This window comes from Patiria miniata, unplaced genomic scaffold (assembly GCF_015706575.1).
Source record: "Patiria miniata isolate m_02_andy unplaced genomic scaffold, ASM1570657v1 HiC_scaffold_3, whole genome shotgun sequence".
Lineage (NCBI taxonomy): Eukaryota > Metazoa > Echinodermata > Asteroidea > Valvatida > Asterinidae > Patiria > Patiria miniata.
The window spans coordinates 37,510,850-37,529,723 of NW_024037069.1; the positions used below are offsets into that span (position 1 = coordinate 37,510,850).

An 18,874-nucleotide genomic window follows, 5' to 3' on the forward strand; every position below is an offset into this window, starting at 1 on the left:
ATAATGAAATTTGTCATAATGGTACAGAATAAACTTGCTCGATTCGGCAATCATAATTGCACAGTCGTTTGAAATGGGTGGCAAAAAGGTCACGCGACTAATAACGAAAACAGCGTATCCTGATCCTGCATGCCCAGTCCGGATTTTGATTGCGCAATACAAACAGCGCCCTCTGTTGTTTTGCTGACGTCATTATTAATTCTCACACACGCGGTGCACGATCATCAGTGCGGGGTTCCTTTCCTTTCAGAACAACAAAATTAATTTCCAAAATATCACCAAAAATTAGTCGGGGAAACGACAAAAGACCAAGCCAGGATGGATCCTGACCGAAACGAAGGTGCAGCCCTCGACAGCTGGGAAGAGCAGGCGGATCCCGGGCCGGGAAATCACGGTGATACGGTGGACATTGGCAGCGAGTTTTCGGCGCTGAACGTGAATGCGAAACCCTTCGTCCCAAATGTCAACGCACCGGCGTTTGTTCCCAATTTCGGGAATTTCACCCCAAAAACTGAACCGTGTAACAACGAAGACACGGGTGAGTGGTGTTTGGGGGATGGGGATTGGTCCCTATCGTCCCTTTATGCGGCTGAGATGGCCCGTTTTGGCCGTAATCTACCCGAGACGTGGAGATACGCACGACAGATTGTCATTGATTGTGTCGGATCGTGTGCGCTTTGGTGTTGGTTGATGACGAAAGAGTGATTCATGCAAATGGCAACCGCACCAGTCACCGTCCATGCCATGCCATTCATTATTGTAGGCCTAGCACTGGAAAAGTAGCTGTAGTGATGAATCATGACTGTGTATATCAACATTAATAGAATTTGAAACTAGCCTAAGTAAAACTAGTTTTTTAATCTTATTTGACACATGATTGAGAATGGATTTAGGCCTAGCTTTAGGCCGAGTAAAAAAATTAGGTAGTTTTTGTCCAGCTGTTTTGTGAAGGAAAAAAAAAGAGGCTGACAATTTTTTAGTTGTTTTTTCCCCCCAAGATAGCGGATGGATTGTTCAATTTTCTTGACTATTTCTCCGTTCAACATTGTGTCCAAAGGAGGGATAAGCCTTTTATTTTCTACATCTTTTGGTACCATTTGTTGGAAATAAATAGAAAGACAAAACATTGACAAATGTGCAAAAAGTATGTTGGAAATGTATACTATATTTAAACAAAGTATGTATTTATTTATCAGTGCATGATATTATATGCCAAATACTTCCTTAGTGTAACATATGTATTTACATATTTACAATGTGCCAAAGGAATCATTCCCTCGTTTGAGCAATACAGACATTACACAATGTTAGTTCTATTTTTCATGCATATCTGATAGAAAAACTTATAAAATTGAACCTGCCACAAATATCGTGCATCCTATGCATAATTCATGTGAAATTATGGTATTCAGGCCATGCTCCAAGCACACTTGAAAATCTTTGTACATGTTTACTGAGAAAAGTACTGTTAGGCAAAAAAAAAAATTCGGTCTCTGGTCAGACCAAAGTTCCGGAATTGACGCGGGGAAGCGTTTTTTTTTTTTTTTTTTTGCTTTTTTTTTTCTTTTCTTCAAGCTTGGATTGTACAGACAAGGGTTTTTTTTGCTTTTTTTTTTCTTTTCTTCAAGCTTGGATTGTACAGACAAGGTGGGGTACTATTTTGCTTTTTTGGTGTCCTCATGTACATTGGTGTCCTCCCATAATTTGCCTTGGTGCTCTCGATCATTTGCCTTGGTGCAATTTCCCATTCCTTGGTGCTCTTTGGTAAAAAAAAAATTGAGGAGGTGCGGCAATAGAGGGCGCTGTTGGAGCTGCCGCGGAACATTTTGGGAAAAAAAAGATTGACGCGCATGATTAAAATCGACGCGCGCGCTGACCAGAGACCGACTTATTTTTTTTTTTTGGCCTTACTATTAAAAGGGTAAATTAAAAGGTGTCGGGGACTTAAAGAATTTTTTTTTTATTCTCCTTTGTCACTAGAAGATAAGCCATCAGGTCAGGCCTCACCAGCCCAAGATTCAGGAATAGCAGGTATGTTTATCCTCTGTGGGTGTAATTAGATGAATCTGGACACATGATTGCTGTACACACAAGAGGCGGCCTTCAATGGTGATAGCATTGTTCAAGCTATTGGACAAAGCAATTGAACAATAGCTAGCACAGTGCTTTCTACATTGAAGGGGGCCTTCATGATAAAATTGACAGCCTGCCCATATTGTTCTATAGGATTTGTGAGCAGTATTGTAATTTTTCTCCTGATTTGGACTTTTATTAGTATGTAAGTTAATCACCAAAAAGTTCATGATTTTTTTTTGCATTTCTGGATATTTGATTTACTGCTACCCGCCATTTTGTAGACTTGCAGTGGTGTAGTCACATCTATTACAAGTCCTTTGACAAGTCCAGTCCCAAGTAATTGGAGGAACAACGTCAAAGGAATACTTTTGTAACAGTTCATTTGAATAGCTAATGACTTGACTGGACTGAAGGACATCATGATGGACTTGTGATAGACTCGACTACAACACTGGAGACTTGTACATACGGTCTGTTGTAGCACATGGGCATGTGATTCATTTTTTCTATAGTTAGTGTACTTAACAAATACAAACATTGTAGCAGATTACAGAAATGCAGTACATTTGTATGTTCAGTATAATTTCCATAAACACTGTGCAACTTGAGATTTCCACTTTATTTCCCCCTTAACTGGATATTTTGGGACAAAAAGTAAGTTGGGATTATCTGCAATTAGGCTTGGATTATATTTCAAGAATATCAGAATGGTGACAATATTTTTTTGATACTAGTTAGTCATCAAGCAAGACCTTTGAAGTTCTGCCCATGCCGCTGGTTTGCGGTTCACCTAACATGTGTCTTATTGTATTTTTGATGACACTTGAATGATCTGCCCAGAAAAGTACCCAATAATTTTGAGACGGTATACCATGGACTCTCAAAACCCAATACCGCACAAGCCTATCTGCAATAGAGAATGGGCATTTCTGGAGCAGAAAATTTCTGATTATTTCTCAAGTGATGGATTCTTTTCCCTGGCCTTCAGAAACAGAAGATGAGACCACACCTCAGCATCCTGTACCCGATGCTAGTGAGACACCCCCTCCTGACCAGGATGGGGAGGCGGAGCCTGAGGAAGATGAGGAGGAGGAAGAATTAAGTAAGGCATCTGTTGGTTCTCAGGAACAATCTTAGAATCTCAAGATCTCAGTTCTTGCTTCAGAGGTTTTTGTTTTCAGGTTCTCAGTTCTTCTTGGTAATTCTAAGGACCTCAGTTTGTGGTTCTCAAGAACCGGTGTTTTGCCTTCAGATTCTCAGATTTCAGAAACCAGGGTTTGATACTCAGTTCTCAGAAACCAATGTATGGCTCTGAGGTTCTCAGTTCTTGTTTCACAATAACATTGTTTGGTTCTTGGGTCCCAAGTTGTGGTTCTAAAGAACCAGAATTTTACGCTCAGTTCACAGGAACCAGGGTTTGGTACTCAGTTCTCAGGAACCATTGTTTGGTTCTCAGGTCGTCAGTTCTTGGTTCTCAGTAACCATCATTTGGTTCTCAGTTCCTCAGTTCGAGGTTATCAAGAACCAATGTTTTGCCCTCAAATTCTCAATCTCAAGAGCCAAGGTTTGATACTCCGTTCTCAGAAACTAGCCTCTTAACTTCTCAGTTCTTGGTTCTTAATAACATTATTTGGTTCTCAGTGCCTCAGTTTGTGTTTCTCAATCTGAGCCAATGTTTTTGGCTTTAAATTCTCAGATCTGAGTAGCCAGGGTTTGGTACTCGGCTATCAGAAACCAGTATTTGAATCTAAGGTTCTTAGTTCTTGGTTCTCAACCATTATTTGGTACTAGGACCTCAGTTCGTGGCTCTTCCCAAGAACAAGAGTTTCGCGCTGTACTCAATTCTCAGGAACCATTGTTGGGCTTTCTGGTTCTAAGTTTTTGGTTCTCAATGACCGTTATTTGTGTTGTCAGGTCCTCAGTTGGTAGTTCTCAGGAACCATTGCTTGTGTTAGGTTTCTCAATTCCTCAGTTTGTGGTTCCCAGGAACCATTGTTCGTGTTGGGTTTCTCAAAAAGTTTGTGGTTTTCAGGAACCACCTCTTCGTGTTAGGTTTCTCTGGTCCTCAGTTTGTAGTTCTCAGGAACCATTGCTTGTGTTAGGTTTCTCATGTCCTCAGTTGTGGTTCTCAGAAACCATTGCTTGTGTTAGGTTTCTCAGATCCTCAGTTTGTGTTTACAGGAACCATTGCTTGTGTTAGGTTTTGCAGGTTCTTAGTTCTCAAAAGCCACAGTTAGGTTCTTTGGTTCTTGGCTCTTGGGTCTCTTTGACCATTGGTCGGTTCTTGGGTCCTCGGTTTATGGAGCCATTGCAAGTGTTTGATTCAAAAGTTCCTAGTCCTCAGGAGTTTGTGTTTGGTTTTAAGGTTGTTTGTCACTAATTCTTGGGTAACTAGTGTCTGATGTGTTACCAGAAGCCAATTTTAATGGAGCTAAGATGTGCATTCACACTCACTTGTCACGACTCATGAATAAGTTACATTTTGGTCCCCGATCACAAACATTTTTATTAATTTTTTTATTTCCAGACAGTAGTCCTTCCAGCGAGGAAGAGTTAGGAGCGAGGGCAGTTACCGAGACGGTAGCACAATCCTCGGGCAAATCCTCACCATCAGTAGCCGTCAAGAAACCCAAGAAATATGAGGAGGAGGAGGAAGACAAGGAGCGAAAAACTGAGATGGAACACGTCAATGTCATCTTCATTGGGCATGTCGGTAAGAGCAGTGGCTTGGTTATCATTTTTCTTGTTTAAAGGTAGAGTCCATCATTTGCAGCCATCCGAAAAGTAACTGGCGTAATTATTGTTGAAAAACTAACTTGGTTGAAAGATAGTAAGGGGACTAAACTCCCTGTGAAATTATTCTTTCTGGGAAGCTGTCATTTTGAAGTAATCAACGAAAGAAGGCATTTCCAACGGTGGTTCTTAAGAAGCACCGTAGGAAAATTTAAATTAGTAGTTCGTTTTGTTATTCAGCGAAGCGCGCACAAGTATTCGAACGACACACGCGCGCGGTTGTTATAATTCGTCGGATCAGTGCGCGACGTCGCGTATAGTTGCAATTCAAAACAATTCAAAACATTATTCAGCAACTCTTGATTTGAACTTGAGATCCTAGAATGCTGTTTTTCTCGGAATGAACAGCTGAAGCTTAGCTGAAACTTCATCAGGTTAGTTGCTCAGTATCCTTCATTAGATTTTGAACTCTTTTGTTGCTTCAAACGAAGAAAATGCACAAATTACAAATGATGGACTATACCTTTAAAAGGCATATTGCTTTTCATGTCCGTTACCAATTATAACACCACTCAAAATCCGAAGAAGATTGTCAAAACCAAACCTGTTGAAGTTTCAGCTCAGTGGATATTACACTTTTCGAGAAAAAAACTGAAAACCATACAAAAGGCCCCCAAACATAGTTCTGCTTCCGGTTTCCCTACCTACCCTGTTCTGAGAGCCCCTACCCTAAATGTGCTCTCCCCCCCCCCCTAGAAAAATCCTTGCAATGCCTATACCTTTGGATCATAAAAGACAATTTCTTTAAAAGCACTCTTTATTTCAAATATCAATCAATCAATCAATCAATTGAGAAATGGCTTTAAGGGAAATAAATAAGTAATCAATTGACTGATAGTTGGAATGTACCTACATTTCGTGATTTCTTGGCTAGAAACCAGAACAACTTTTTCAAAAATGAAAAACCACGCACGACATTTTGATCATGAAACACAATTTCGTTAAAGGCACTGCTTTATTTCCCAAATCACTCTGTTGACTGCTCGTTGGAAATCACCTACTTTCCCTGATTTCTTCCGTCTTGACCATGTTGTAGCTGCATCCTTCGCAATTAAGCTTCTCAGCCGCGAGTATGGATGTTTAGCCCACCAACATTTATTTTTGAAAATTTGAGCTGGATCACACTCATTATTATACACATGTTGGGCAGTTTATTTGATTAATCTAGCGTTGCCAATTATCAGGATAAATTATTCAATTTGATAAATTGGAAGCAACTTGACAAAAATGGTTTCCTTTTGAAAGTTGCAAGAGCACTTGACAAAAAGATAAAAGCCAAAAAAACCTCAACTTCCGTGTACTTAAGTCTCTCACAAGGAAGTCAGACCACAAAAAAAATGGTTGTGTTATTTTAAAATTGATGTTTAACTGAAAATGTTTTGTGAAGTGTTACGATTTTCTGGCTTGTCTGCAAAGTCCTTAGAAAAGTCTGTACTCAAGTTAGCAATAACAAAGCAGGTCACATGTGACTGTTGTTTGAGATCTAACAAGCAACGAATGGACTGATGAAAGAGATATGCTCACAATTTATGAAAGGTAACAAACTTTGGAATTCCTTTTTCTGTTTTAATCACCATAAATTTACAATTAAATTTATTTTTACATCTGCTTTTCAGATGCTGGCAAGTCTACCATTGGCGGTCACATTATGTAAGTATTCTTGCTTCAGCAGGCAAAACTGTTTGCGGACTCAAACATTGGGATGATGTTAATCAAGGACCCATTGAAGCAGTTCTGAGAAACTTGGCCCTGGCCAAGTATCGTCGTGTCCGAATTATTTGTGACCCGTTTCAGGAAAAGGTGATATAAGTCGCGTTGTGCCTTTACGTGTAATGGCCTGCTGAACATTGAGAGGTTGACATTTTTCATCAAAATTTGATTTTCGTTTTTTGTCTTGAATGACATCTTTGATACCTAAAGTTTAAGGATTCATTTACAGAAAAGTTGATTTCGATGAAAAAAGGAGAAAAAATAACCTTATTTTGGTGCATTGTTCTCTTTATTTACATCCAAAAACTATTATTTTAATCAATATGCAAATAAGCCAAAATATAGTAATCTGGTTTCAAAAAGTCTATTTCCCCCCCCCCCCCAAATCATTGAAAATAATCATTGTAGAATCAATATCCAAAGTTTAAAAGTGATAGTAAAACAGAAACATGTTGGTTGCTAAGAGGTTAAAAGTGAGCTTTTCATGCCCAAATCTACAACAGAGCCAGCTATTTCAAAGCCTGTTTTCTCAGTTGTGTAATTTGAACTCCATGGAGCTAATTAATATGCAAATTTGTCATATCTCCACAACGAGAAGGGATATACAGCTGTGTCATACACCAAATGAAAGCTTACATTGTGGGCTTTCCAGTCGTGCATTTAACTGGAATTTTATTTTTTACGACTTATATCACCTTTTCCTGAAGTGGGTCACATTTGGCTACGACTTGTAATTGCACACAAGTCTATGCAAAATGGCTGCAGTAGCTTTCCATGGGCTCGTGTGTAATTGGGATACAGCCATAGATTTTGAAAAAAAAAAAAAAAAATGTATCATCCCAGTGCCTGACTAACTCTGTTGGGTAATGCTTAAAGTATCTAGGCTTTTTCCTGTGAATATAATGTCTTGGACCACAATTTACTGCAGTTACAGTGAATTGTGGTGTTAAAAGTCTGAGTCTCTTTCTTCAGTGATATGACACTACTGCCTGTGCAGCCACCACAATCCTTCTACAGGTCCTTAATGCACGTTGAAGTATAACGGTCCTTCGCAGTTTCCCTAATTCATGTGTGGGTCATGTGGTGCGCCTGTTTATTTTTTTACCTTCAATAAGCATTTTGCTTTGTTTTATCATGAAGGGGAGTGTGACCTAGTGGTTAGGGTTCTTGACTCATGATCAGAGGGTCATGGGTTCGAACCACTTGCCGCTCTCCACCCAGGAGTGAAAATGGTACTACCGGCATTGGCTGGGGAGTAACCTGCGATGGACTAGCATCCCATCCAGGGGGAATAGAAATATGTTCAGTCATTTCATGCCACTGAAACCGGAGTTAAACACCAGCCTGATGGGCCATACTGGCTCATGACAGACTTTACTTTGTTTTATCTTGTAGGGTAGGGTTGACCCTTTTCTCTCGTTTTTTTTTATCCCATTGTTTAGGTACTTGACAGGCCAAGTGGACAAGAGGACTCTGGAGAAGTACGAACGAGAAGCCAAAGAGAAAAACAGAGAGAGCTGGTCAGTTTAATTTCACAAACTCTCTCTTTTTGTAAAACGAGGATGGGGTGTAGGCATGTGGTACTTCTACTGCGCTGTGAGTCCAGGACCAGGGTTCGAATCCTGCCCGCGACAAACAAGCAGATTGGCTGTTTAGTCTCAATTCCTTCAGAATTGTGCCTGTCATTTAATAGGTCATGTAAATCTGGAGGCCAAAGTCTGACATTTTTGCTGTTTCATTACCTTGTTACTTTGTAATTGGTCATTCAAGTATCATTAAGAATGACTTCAAAGGATGTTTTATTTGTTGGGTAGGTAGTTTGCTATTCATAATCACTCTTGGAGGATGACTGCATTAAGGAGTTCATCAGAAATATAAAATCAGCAATGTCAGATGTAACAAGGACAGGAAAAAAAGTGGACCCTAAATTTATAGCACGACCCGTTTATGAAATGACCTGTTTGTATTTCCATAATATGTCAAAAGTATTAACAAGATAGTCAGTATAGCAAATTTGTGTAGAAATGTATCAGATGTCCAGATATTGAGCATAACTGATCAGGCAATATCCAGAAACTGATCAGTCCCAATTCATAAATTGATAGTAAATGTCAGGAAATTGATAGTCAATATCAAGATATTTTTCACTTTCCAGAAAATGACAACCAAATCCAGTATTAAAAAAATAGACTGGTGAAATCCACAGACTGACCAACTTCAACCCTTTTCCAAAACAAGTTGTCCAGCAATTGCCACGACAATGTCCAGTCACTGTTAGGCCAAGTAATCAGTCTCTCCTTTATCCTGTCCGTCTTCTTTTATACTTTTTTATTTCATACATTTACAACATATTTTGCAAATATACTGTCAATATATTGTCCTTTTTTTTGTTTCCAACAAAATTGTAGCTGTTTAGAAAGGGTGACGGCTCCTTTTGACAAAATTTTGTATCAGTGAAAGAGTCGAGAAACAGGAAGAATCCATGCGCCGTCTTGGAAAATCCACCATGTTGGAAAAACAAAAGAGGGCGTCCTTCTTTTATGTTTCCAAATGCCAGGACGAGAATTGTTTTTTAAGTCGGCCTTACTGTTTTTTTTCCTTGAAAGGTACCTGTCGTGGGCTCTTGACACAAACCTAGAGGAGCGAGAGAAAGGCAAGACGGTGGAGGTGGGCCGGGCCAACTTTGAGACCGAGAAGAAACATTTCACAATCCTGGATGCGCCGGGACATCGAAGCTTCGTTCCCAACATGATCTGCGGGGCGGCCCAGGCTGACCTGGCAGTGCTGGTAAGAATGAATCTCATACCTTGGAAACTTTCTGAATATAAATTTTGGATTGTTTCTGGTGATAACAAGCAGTTTCTCTGACATGTTCCCAAGTGGCCTATCCAAGTAGGAACTAATAACTTTATACACTTGTCCATAAGGTTTTAAAAATCATATTGGATCATTTGCATTTCATACATTTTGTTAATTTCTAGTATAAATAACATCACTCACAATCGAAAGAAGAATGTTCAAAACCTAACGTGTTGAAGTTGCAGTTTAATGGATAATACACTTTTCAAGAAAACAGTAAAAAATCGTGCATAAAATTGGGGTCACGAAACTTAATTCGTTATTAGCATGCTTTTTAATAAAAATATCAGTCGACTGAACTTTGGGATTCACTTACTTTTCTTGATTTCTTGGCCAGAAGCCGGAAAAATTTCACGGGGTGTTTAGTACCAGTACGATCTTTAATCCAAGTAAGCTTTTTGATGATAGTTCAGTAGGTTACTTTGGGATAAAAGCAAATGATCTTTTATGCCTTTCGACTGTTTCAAATGGTTTGCATTGGTTGTTGTGTTTGGCTGAAATCCTGGCTCCAATTATCGGACTAATTTGAGGAACAAAAAAAAAAAAAAAACAGTTTAGACAGCTTAGGTTGCAGGTGCACGAACCAGAGTGTTAATCCTTTCATTGTTTCGTCAAAGTATTGTAATCTGGTATTTAGCTTATTTTTGCAGGCTGAATAAATAATCAGTGAGACAAAAGCGGGTGAATTGAATAAAAACAAAACTGAAATGAGAAAATGTTGTCTGCAGGTCATCTCGGCACGAAAGGGGGAATTTGAGACGGGTTTTGAGAGGGGCGGCCAGACGCGAGAGCACGCCATGTTAGCCAAGACGGCGGGCGTCAAGCACCTGGTGGTCCTCATCAATAAGATGGACGATCCTACCGTAGAGTGGTCAGAAGAAAGGTAAAAAAGGAGAATTACTGGCTGGAAAGGAAAACATTTCCTGAGTGCTTACTCTTCGTGCAATTTATGTTGTAGTTCCCTTCCAGGAGTGGCTTTTAGCCTTGTTGAATATGCATTAAAAAAAAGAAAAAAAGAACGCATTCCATATTAAGATTTGTGGGATGTTCAATCTTCCGCGAAGGAAACTTCCGGAAAAAGGAAAATCTAGAGCTTCAGTTTGAGGCAACCTCTGTATACATAGCAATTAGTAAAGTCTGTCACATGCCAATGTGGCCCATTAGGCCGGCGTTTATCTCCGGTTTCAGGAGCAAGAAAGGACAGGGAATATTTCTACTCCACCTGGACGGGATGCCAGTCCATCGCAGGTTACTCCCCAGCTAATGCCGGTACCCTTTGATACTCCTGGGTGGAGAGAGGCAAGTGGGGATGAAGTGGCTTGCCCAAGGACACAACGCATGGCCAGCAGCTGGATTCGAACCCCTGACCCTCTGATCACAAGTCACGAACCCAAACCACTAGGCCACACTCCCCAAGCCTCTGTATGCATAGATGCTGATCACTGTTGATAGAAGGCCTGTCACACTGTCTGCGATCATATATGCGCTCCCACTGCGTCCTTGAAAAATGGCTGGGGCGCAACAACAACTACTAGATCGCAGCGAGAACTACATAGGTCGCCAGATGGTCGCCATATGGTCTTTATGGACTCCGATGAGCGCCAAAGTTGTGAACATGCTCAAAACAATCGCAACACCTCTGTGCTCTGGCCAGGGCGCCGTAATGACGCAACTGGGGCGCCGTGCGAGCGTGAATCGTGTGACATTAAAGTGGCATTGAGGCAGCCTAGGTGCAAGGCAGACGATGTAGTCTCCATGAGAAAGTAACTCGACTGCGATGAACTTGTTGAATAAATTTGAAACTGGACTGCGGAATGACCGTTTTGTCGTGGTATTCATACAGCGCAAGTGATGTCACGTGAGCGTATTTTTGGTCGGATAGAGAGCGTGATGCGAGCTACTAGGGGGATCAACAGTGAGCAGAGCGCAGTGACAGCGCAGCAACAACTACTAGATCAATTAATTGGGCTTGACAGGGGCGCATAGAGAGCGAGTTGAGCGCATCGTAAGCGCGGGATGAGCGCAGTGTGAGCGTAGCTTGAGCTACTTTCTGGCCACTTAATACAGAAATTGTCATTTTCTTGCGTCCTTGCTGCGATTGTTAAATTTATTAAATATTTTTGGTCACCGTTGAGGTCTCTTCTGAGAGCGCATATAAATGTGACAGGCCCTTGAGGGTCTGAAAGATAAGGAAGACTTGATTTTCCATGAAGGCAAACTTCAGGAAGAGAACAAAGAAAACAGGAACTTCCAGTTGAGGTACCTATTGGGAATTGGGAAAAGTCTTAATCTTTCTCGAGCTTCCAACTGTGATTGTGAACATGTAGGTTTTCCATACATCTTCACAATCACAGAGGGCAGGACTGAAAAAAATTAAAACAATTATTAATTACGTTTTTGACAGATACGAGTTGTGCAAAACCAAGCTTGTCCCCTTCCTGAAGAAGAATGGCTTCAACCCCAAGAAAGACGTGTTCTTCATTCCTGTGTCTGGGATCACGGGAGCAAACCTCAAGGAAAAAGCTGGGGGTGTTTGTCCCTGGTACACGTAAGTAAAAACAACTGTTTCATATTCAAGTGAACTACAGATCGAATTGATCTTGAACTCTCATTTCAGGCGGGCCTTTAAAGGGACATAGGATCGTTTGCAGTTTCCCAAAAGTAACCTTCTGAATTACTATTAAAAAGCTTACTTGGATTAAAGATTGCTCTGATACTAAACACCCCGTGAAATTGTTCCGTTTGGCTTGCTGTCATTTAGCAAGAAATCAAGAAATGCAGGTGATTTCCAACGATCATTCAATTGAGTGATTTTGGAAATGCAGAATGCTATGGATGAAATTTTCACAATCAATATTTTCTGCGATTAGCAAATTTTTTTCTGTATGCAGTAGCTCCGTTTAATAAGCCATTTGCGAGTTAAATTTGAATAAAATCTGGAACACTGACTTAATCCAATGCTTTGCTCGTTTTAACGTTGCATTCTCCCAACCAAAGAGACGTGATTCGGGGCAAGCCTTATGCGAGCAACCTCCAGCTCCGGCATGGTCTGGTGTCTTTGTGCCATTCTCACCCATTGTGAACAATGTATTGGTGCTGAGCGTCTCTTATGTAACTATGCAAGAGCTTGCCCCGAATCATGTGATATAGCAACAGTGTCTTTGGTCTGGAGTATTCAAAGTTAAAATGTGCCACAGCATTCTGAGCAAGTCAGTATACCAGATGTTTTTCAAATGTAAATCCCAAAGGGTATAGGTCACTCCCAAATGGCTTATCTGTTCTTCAGTTTGTAAGTCTTCAGCTTGTATTTGTGTCCTTATTTTATCAGTATTTGGATGTTTTTCTTTCGTTTAGTGGGCCAGCCTTTATTCCCTACATCGATAGCTTACCATCCCTGGGTAGGAAGCAGGACGGCCCACTTCGGATGCCTATCACTGACCGATTCAAGGTACGGGTTACCCTGCGTCTGTCATTTTTTTTTATACCCATGATCCCATGGTCGTACTTCAAGTACAAGTGTCCAAGTACACTTTAGGTTGTATAGTGATCAGACGACTGCAAACAGCCGTTACTTGAGCTTGCTGACTAGTCGTGTTGACAGGATGATTGATTATCCATGCCCTGCGACGAGACCAACCAGACTCACTATAAGGATCTTAGTGCACAAGTGCGGTTCTTGTCAGAGGGACTGGTGTTTGACTAGGATTGTCAGGGTCAATAGTTTAACCCGGGCTAAAGGGGCTCTCACCACGTTATTTGGCTATGTTTGAATGAGGAACTTGTCAAATACGAAATATTTTGACCGAAAAATGTTAGAGTAATTAAAATATTGACCTATCACGGTAGAATCGCATTAAAATCGCGTTAATGCAGCTTGTGAAATGTTGTCCAATTACAAATGGACGCGGCACGTGCAAAATCTGAGACAAACAAATCTTATCGTACAAAAATTCCATAGGGTTGTCTAAGGGGCGTGGCTAACTCGCAAATGGCAATAGGTCAATTAAATAAACCAGACAAGATTTCAGAGCACATTGCCACAGTGGAGGGTTTGAATTCTATGAAATTCATCAAAGTAGACCGAAAGGTTTTTTCAATGTTTTGATGGAAATTGAAGGATTTTTTTTAGGGTTGAGGACAAGAAGGTATTGCGTAAGTCACTATTTCTGTACATGGGTCTTGACATTCCTTGGAAGTTGAAGTACAAAGAATGTTCCATTGGGTTCCTGCAAAGTGGTGGATTTTGGAGGATTCAGGAGGGGTCCTTGCAATAGCTGATCAGGGAGTTGGGGCTAATGAATGATAAAATGAGACTTGGTGTTTTCCACAACTGAAAGGCTCATGACGCAGAAGTGAATCCAACAACGATTGTTGTACCTTGGTTATTTTTCATGAAACACAATCACAAAAAAAGCATGATTTTTAACAGAAAATGTGCTAGAGGGCAGGGATGTAGTCAAGTCCATCACAAGTCCCTGCAAGTCCATCACAAGTCCTCCAGTCCCAATTCAACACACGAGCTATTCAAATAAGCTTTGACAAGGGCATTCCTTCGTAATTGTTCATCCACTGTTACTTGTGAATGGAATTGACAAGATTCCTGAAACAAAGAAGATGAAAGGTTCAATGTGCCGTGTCAGATATTAAAGATTATGAACTGGTTTTCTTTGTGCTGCAGGATATGGGAACTATTTTGCTTGGTAAAATTGAAGGAGGAAAGATCAAGAAAGGAGATTCGGTCCTGATGATGCCAAACAAGGTAAAATGGATGGATGTAATAAAAATATACCTTATAGCAATAATTAAATTTGATAATTGACGTTTCGCAAACCAAAGGAAAGCAAAAATATTGCAAACTTTGTTGTAAAACTGAATACAAATATTGACATTCTGTTTTCATCTCGGCACTTTTACTCGAGATAAAGGTTCAAAGTAAATCCTCATCAGACTTGTTGTGTACGTTGCCTTCTGCTTAAACTTGCATTCCCTGTGCCCTTCTACAAGATTAAAATTGTATGGTTTTTTTCCAATGAAAAAAACTTTGTTTCCCTTTTTGGACATCTGCAACCCTCTGAAATTTTGTTTGTTTGTTTTGGGCACAAACGGATCCGCTTTGAGAGCAGACTGGTTCCCAGCAAATTATCAATGCTGATTCTGGGGCGGGAACCAGCCTTCCCCGCGAGAACGGAATCATTGTCTGGCAGTCAAGAATTCCAGTGCTAAAAGAAATAGTAGAAAAGGAAATTATAGAGAATAAAACACAGAAAAAACAGAATGAAATTGGAGACTTGGTCTCAACTAAACTAAGGAAATCTTTGCAGAGCAATTTTTGGGAAAACCCCAATGATTCTGAGCCACCAACTCGAAACTATTGACAGTCTTTGTCTTGTCTTTCAGACAAACGTTGAAATATTACAAATCCTTTCGGACGAGGACGACACGACGGAAGCAAAAGCAGGCGAGAACGTCAAGTTAAAAGTCAGGGGGATCGAGGAAGACGTAAGAATGATGCTCCATCATGTCTGCTTGTGTTTAATTCAACTTTTATCCTTCCAGTTTTGTAGTTGAGTCTGTCGTAAATTCATCACAATTCATTGTCCCTTTCCTAACACCCACAAACTGTGGAATGTCATGGTCTAGTGGTTAAGAGCACCGGACTAATGCTCTGGTGTTTCAGAGGTAACAGTGGCATGGATTTGAGCCTGGGTGGACACTTGTGCCCTTAAGCAAGGCACTTAACCGTTATTGCTTCGTCCTTTGGATGGGACGTAAAGCCATAGGTCCCGTGTGTTGTATAATGCAATGCACGTAAAATAATCCAGTAACACTTATCACTAAGAGAAGGGGTTTGCCCCAATGTTTCTGGCCTCAAGAACCCTCATTTGTACCTCAGCCCAGTTCTGTCTCATTTTGTAAGACCACCTCACATTAACCATGTTATTGATTAAATAAATGCAGATGTCCTACTTATACTATTTTTATAATTGCATAGAATTAAGACCATATTTTTCTCAGATTTCAATTTGTTTTTGTTTTTTGGGCAGGATGTTTCACCAGGATTTGTGTTGTGTGAAATCAACAGTCCGTGTCACACATGCAAGGTCTTTGATGCACAAGTGAGTACGGCCCAGAAATATTATTATGTTACTTTGCGACAGTTTGAGTCGACATATCTCATCTTGTCACAGCATGTGACCCATGCCGAAGCGCATTGGACGTTGTCATTCGAGCAATTGTGATATGTGTGGGACCGTGTCAGTTGCCATGACAAGTGACACTTAGTGACAACATGTGACACTGTGTAACTGTTGGTGAGATGACGTCAGTATGTGTCACTTGTTGACACATCACTGTTTTTAAGATGATTTCGCACATGTCGTTTGTGACATCATGTTACACTGCTTAAGAGACTGTGTAAACCTGTTACAGGTAGTAAGACTGTAGGGATACTTTCGAGACCATGACACGAAGGTGGCACCATCAGTGTTGGAGCAAAGGCTCTGTCATCCAAAGGCCAAGGCCAGGGCTTTGACCCTCAAGGCCAAGGCCAATGCTTTGACCCTCAAGGCCAAGGCCCTAAAATCCAGCCTTAAGGCAGGCATCATGTCACCCATGTCACTTTGTTCAGCCAGGTCTCTTTGTCATGGCATTGGGCACATCGACAGCATCAATTGACACACGAGTGACACTCCTATATTACAGATGAAAATATGCCATATGACTTTCTGAAATTAAAAAAACAGTAGTTAAGACTCAAAATTCAGCATGTAAATGATATGAATGTGGATGTTTTCTTGGTTTTCGTCGATGACTTTCAGATCTTGATTGCTGAACACAAGTCCATCATCTGTGCTGGCTACGGCGCGGTGCTACACATCCACACAGCAGTGGAGGAAGTCCAGATCACAGTAAGCAAGTTTGACACTCGTCTGCTTAGCAGGAAAATACTGCTTAAGCAGATTTGTTTGCAATAAGCCATCTGCAGATGAATGATAGGTTAAAGTTGCGTTCCCCATGCTCTTCAACGAATTTGATTTGTCCGTCAAAATCCATCACTCACTGTGCTTCACATAATGCTTCAGGACCAAATCCAATGAAATCCACCACTGGTGCTGGTGGATTTTGATGGACTTGGTACACATTATCGCTTATCTCACAAAATCCCCCAAAATGGGGGATGGATTATGATTGAGTTACTAAGGCTAGGGTTAATAAATTTCCAACTTATATGTTTTATTCCAACAAAAACCCTCCTTTTTTTCTTTTTTTTGGGGACACCTGCAACGCTCTGAAAAAGGCTTTTGTGAACCGACTGGCTCCCGGTTCGTACATTATCGAGACTGGTTGTTGGGCGGGAACCAGCCTGGAAGGTCTGGAAGCCAGTAGTTTGAAATTGTAAAGTAAAACTTCGGGGCCAATTTGTTTTGGTTGATGTCACATTCAGAAGTGGATATCAAACTTTGTGTTGCTAGAAAAACAGTGATTTAAAAAAGCAATCTATTTTTTGGGATGAAACTCAGCACGGGAACGCATTTTATGTTTGGATAAACCATTCTGGATTCTGCTGTGTTCAAATGTTGGACACATTTGACATCCAAACCTCCGGACGCATTGCCACAGTTACATAAGGGACGCCCTGTATAAGTGCAGATGCATTGTTCACAATGTATGAGAATTAGCCAGAAGACGCAAGACAGTCCACCCCTGGCGCAAGACGCTAGCTTCAGCATTTGCCAGCTGTTGTTTACCCCTCTGATATCGTTTCAATCTCACCCTCGCAGACCCTTATTGCCTTGGTCGACAAGAAGACGGGGAAGACGATCAAACAGCGCCCTCGCTTCATCAAGCAGGAACAGATCGCTATTGCGCGGTTCGAGTGTGCGGGCGTGCTGTGTATGGAAACGTTTAGTGACTTCCAACAGATGGGCCGATTCACCCTTCGCGATGAAGGTAGTCTTGTTCCTATTTTTAGTTTCTTTCTTTTCTCTGTCTATTAGATTTAAGACAAATACTTAAAATACTTTTGTAAGAGATGAATCTTTCCTGATTTTAATCGGAAATCCGACTTCTTTCCGACAATCTTTTTCCCTGAAAGTCTGATTTTTAAAATTAAATTTCAACGAGTTTTCAACGAATTTTCAACAGCACCGCGATATCTGTATTGTAAGTGCAGTTTTAATCTGCTCTACCAGTCGTCAGTGCACATATTGTATTCTAGACGCACATAGGTAAGCCTGGATTGGAGTAGTTGTTTATTTTCTCTTACTTTTTTTAAAAGGTAAAACCATCGGCTTTGGGAAAGTTCTGAAGCTGGTCAACTGAAGAACAGGCAGTACCACCGACCGGCCGTGTGACTGTAGAGGGCAGCAGACTGGCATAAACTCAACCGAGACCAGACTCCAATGGACGTCTGCATAAAAACACTGTTTCTCTTAGGTCTTTAGTAGAGACTTGCGAGCCACTTCCACAAAATGAGGGTTGTTAACCGACCACACAAGGCTATGTCTGACACGGCAGATGTCCACAGATTTTGCATTTTCAGAAGTCGATTGTCACAGAGCGTATGCTGGCATTTCTGCCATTCAATCCAGTGCACTTTTGCGAAGAACACAGCATGCACGCAGCACAGCACATGCAAGCAAGTTATCTCAAGTTCAGGGGAAGTTTGATAAAACTAAGGTCTCGTTGGGACTGGCCCACGAAGTTGGCTTACAATGATGACGGCACAGTCAAGTAGACAGGCAGGCTTTGAAGTTCGAAGAAGTCATTAACTTTTTTTTTTCGTTCAATTTATGCAGACTTGGCAAATTACATTGCAACAGTCGATCTCATATATTTTCCCCATTATTTACTGAAAATGCAAAACTTTTTTTTCATTTTGTTTTGTACATTTTTTTTCTCCATTGTCTGTTGGTCAGAATTATTTTTGAAAAACAGAAGAAAAAATATGCAAAATTTAATCTGGCGTTATCACAAAACATCAACTACACAATATTGTTTTGTTTGCTTGACTGAGAAAAATAAAAAGAATCATAAAATTTAGAGGGCCTACTGTTTCGGTCTTAACAAAAAAAGGCATATCTTGTTAAAGGGAATATACAACATTTGCAAACATCGAAAAATAAAACTACCAAGTTTTTGCGAAATACCTTAATAGGATGTTGGTAAATGACAGTCTAAAGCATTCTGTAAAATTATGGCACCTGGTATACTGTCATTTTCAAGAAAAGTTGTATTTTTATATCAATTTCCAACGCTGATCGGCCGATCAGCGTTGGAAACAACTGGCTTTTTTTCAAATACTGGCCCCAATTGACCATTTCACTTGTTTGCAATCGATTACAAACCTATGAACGTGACGAGCCAGCTAGACTGGTTCCCTGACCTTACAATTCCCCAATGTATGTAAACTGCTCTGTTTCTTCTTATATGGAGT

General features: G+C 40.6%; 1 protein-coding gene across 3 annotated transcripts; it reads left to right on the forward strand.

The window, feature by feature from the left end:
- Nucleotides 1-175: 175 nt before the first annotated feature.
- On the forward strand, nt 176-18,508 carry LOC119737494 (eukaryotic peptide chain release factor GTP-binding subunit ERF3A-like). Of its 3 annotated transcripts, none has more exons than XM_038211896.1 (16): nt 176-538; nt 1,981-2,031; nt 3,065-3,178; nt 4,604-4,789; nt 6,486-6,519; nt 8,022-8,099; nt 9,186-9,366; nt 10,167-10,321; nt 11,843-11,986; nt 12,793-12,886; nt 14,117-14,197; nt 14,836-14,937; nt 15,483-15,554; nt 16,257-16,346; nt 17,220-17,388; nt 17,717-18,508. In XM_038211896.1, the coding sequence occupies exons 1-16, from the start codon at nt 319-321 to the stop codon at nt 17,758-17,760; spliced, it is 1,815 nt and encodes a 604-aa protein (XP_038067824.1). In that variant the 5' UTR covers nt 176-318; the 3' UTR covers nt 17,761-18,508. The 3 variants fall into 3 exon arrangements, with proteins under 3 accessions (XP_038067824.1, XP_038067825.1, XP_038067826.1); XM_038211897.1 differs by having other exon boundaries at nt 1,984-2,031; XM_038211898.1 differs by lacking the exon at nt 3,065-3,178.
- Nucleotides 18,509-18,874: the final 366 nt, after the last annotated feature.

What these genes read in the sequence shown, in the direction of transcription:
- LOC119737494 (XM_038211896.1), top strand. Translation starts at nt 319, where the DNA reads ATGGATCCTGACCGAAACGAAGGTGCAGCCCTCGACAGCTGGGAAGAG. An exon ending in GTGTAACAACGAAGACACGG is followed by an intron (nt 539 to 1,980) that starts GTGAGTGGTGTT and finishes CTTTGTCACTAG; the next exon opens with AAGATAAGCCATCAGGTCAG. An exon ending in GCAAGGTCTTTGATGCACAA is followed by an intron (nt 15,555 to 16,256) that starts GTGAGTACGGCC and finishes GATGACTTTCAG; the next exon opens with ATCTTGATTGCTGAACACAA.